At 43.3% G+C, this 2,042-nt stretch overlaps 1 protein-coding gene across 1 annotated transcript in view; it reads right to left on the minus strand.

The window, feature by feature from the left end:
• Positions 1-242: 242 nt before the first annotated feature.
• Positions 243-2,042, minus strand: part of LOC112076529 (inward rectifier potassium channel 2-like) — a 9,622-nt gene continuing 7,822 nt past the window's right edge. Inside the window, exon 3 of the mRNA XM_024143278.1 lies at positions 243-1,669. Within this exon, the coding sequence (XP_023999046.1) occupies positions 1,436-1,669 (234 nt within the window). The 3' untranslated portion in view covers positions 243-1,435. The remainder of the gene's footprint in view (positions 1,670-2,042) is intronic.

Below are 2,042 nucleotides of genomic sequence, written 5' to 3' on the forward strand. Positions count from 1 at the left end.
TCTACGTCATATGTCATCTACGTCATTCTGCATCTGAGTCTACCTTTAACATCCCCCATTTCCACCTTAAAATTCTACCAAATATACAGTATTCAGCAAATTAACTAAATAAAGAAAATACTGAGGAAAATCATACAAAGTTAAATGTTTGAGGAACACAGAATCTCAGGTGACAGAATCTCATATTCAAGACAGAGGTAAACATTAACACAAGATTGTCCCTTCAGCTGGGTACTGTAGAATTTAAAAATAACATAAGGTAACATTTTAATCAAAGTTCTGCTTACAAAGTACTTATAAACCTTTGTTTGTTAACCATAGTTAACCATATTAAACAATTAATCATACGTTTAGAAGTAGACCTTAAAATAACATGTTACAAGACTATGCACTCATATGGTTTTGTGCTGACACTGCACCCAGTTGAACATGCAACATGTTTGATTAAATAAAGCAAATATATAATAGTCTTGCATTATAAATACAGAATAACAACATACAGTACAAGTCAAAGAAACAGCTTAAAACCGCTGCTTATTTTCAGCTGTTTCTCTGTATCCATTTTRTTACATATCAGTCTAACACAACAGACCTGCTCAAACCTTGACAGAACACAAATGACCAGAATCCAAAACATATCAATAATGCCTTGTCATTCAACAAACATCCCTCAATGTGTAGATATACACCGTTTTACCTCATTCTGTCACACAGTATTCAACATCCACAGGTTTGGGGTAGAAGTTACCCGTAGGCACAGATCTAGGATCAGCTTAGCCTCTCGAAAACCTAACCTTCACCATTAGGGGGCAGAAACACTAAACTGGTCATAGCTCAGTGTCTAGGGGGTAGCTTCACCTTACTCCCATGTGTCTGTCCAGTGTGAGTTGTAACTGAACAGGAGCTGCAGTTACAGACTGAAGCCAATAGGGGTCAGTGTTGTATGTGTGGTCAGTTAGGTGCTGGAGCCAGTGSTGAATGTAGCGGTTGGTTGACGGGACGGGTCTGAGACAGACGGGTTCATAATGATTCTGAAAGATCGCTATGTCCAAATCAGCCAACACAGTCAGAGTAGCAGCAGCCCATCTACCCCTTTCAATGACAATTCTCTCTCTCTTTCTCTCTTTCTATCCCTCTCTTTCCTTTTCTGTCCTATCTGTATGTCCTTTTCTCTCTCTGTTTGACAGTATACAGTATCTCTCTCTCTACGTTTGTTTCTCGGCATCTTTGTCGTGTCTTCTGTTTCTCTTTCTATACCTCTCTCAACTTCAGTCTCTCAATGTTGTCCTTTTCCCTAAATCGTGTACTTACCTTTCTCTACTTTGGTCTCTTTCACTATGAAGCCTGTCTCTCTTTCTGCCTCTCTCTCCCTCTGTCTGTCCCTGACTTCCTGTGGATCCCAGGTCACTTCCTGTCCCCTCTGCCTGTCGCCTCCCTAGTTAGTGTGGGTGGGTTGTGAGAGGGAGGATCGGTGGGTCAGGGGGGAGGGGCGGCCGCCAGGGTTGCCCTCACGGTCATTGTCAGGGGAGACGAGCTGCAGGGCTACTTCGTTCTCGTAGCAGAATGAGGAGCGTGAGCCCTGGATGTACTTCTGCTCGGCCAACTCTTTAGCGCTGCAAGAGGGTGTGCTGGGAATCTCATAGGTCCGGTGGAAGAACGAGTAGTCCACCTGGGGTCACTGGATAGAAAAAAGAGAGGGTCACTCTGGATAAGAAAAGAGAGGGGGTCACCTGGATAAGAAAAGAGAGGGGGTCACTCTGGATAAGAAAAAGAGAGGGGTCACTCTGGATAAAGAAAGAGAGGGGTCACCTGGATAAGAAAAAAGAGGGGTCACTCTGGATAAGAAAAGAGAGGGGTTCACTCGGATAAGAAAAAGAGAGGGTTCACTCTGGATAAGAAAGAGAGGGGTCATCTCTGGATAAGAAAAGAGAGGGTCACTCGTGGATAAGAAAAAGAGAGGGTCACTCTGGATAAGAGTGTCTGCTGAATGGCTAAAATGTAGAGAAAAGGGAAAACGTAACAACGAAGCTAGCGGAGCAGAA

Source organism: Salvelinus sp. IW2-2015, unplaced genomic scaffold (assembly GCF_002910315.2).
Source record: "Salvelinus sp. IW2-2015 unplaced genomic scaffold, ASM291031v2 Un_scaffold3812, whole genome shotgun sequence".
Taxonomy (NCBI): Eukaryota; Metazoa; Chordata; class Actinopteri; order Salmoniformes; family Salmonidae; genus Salvelinus; species Salvelinus sp. IW2-2015.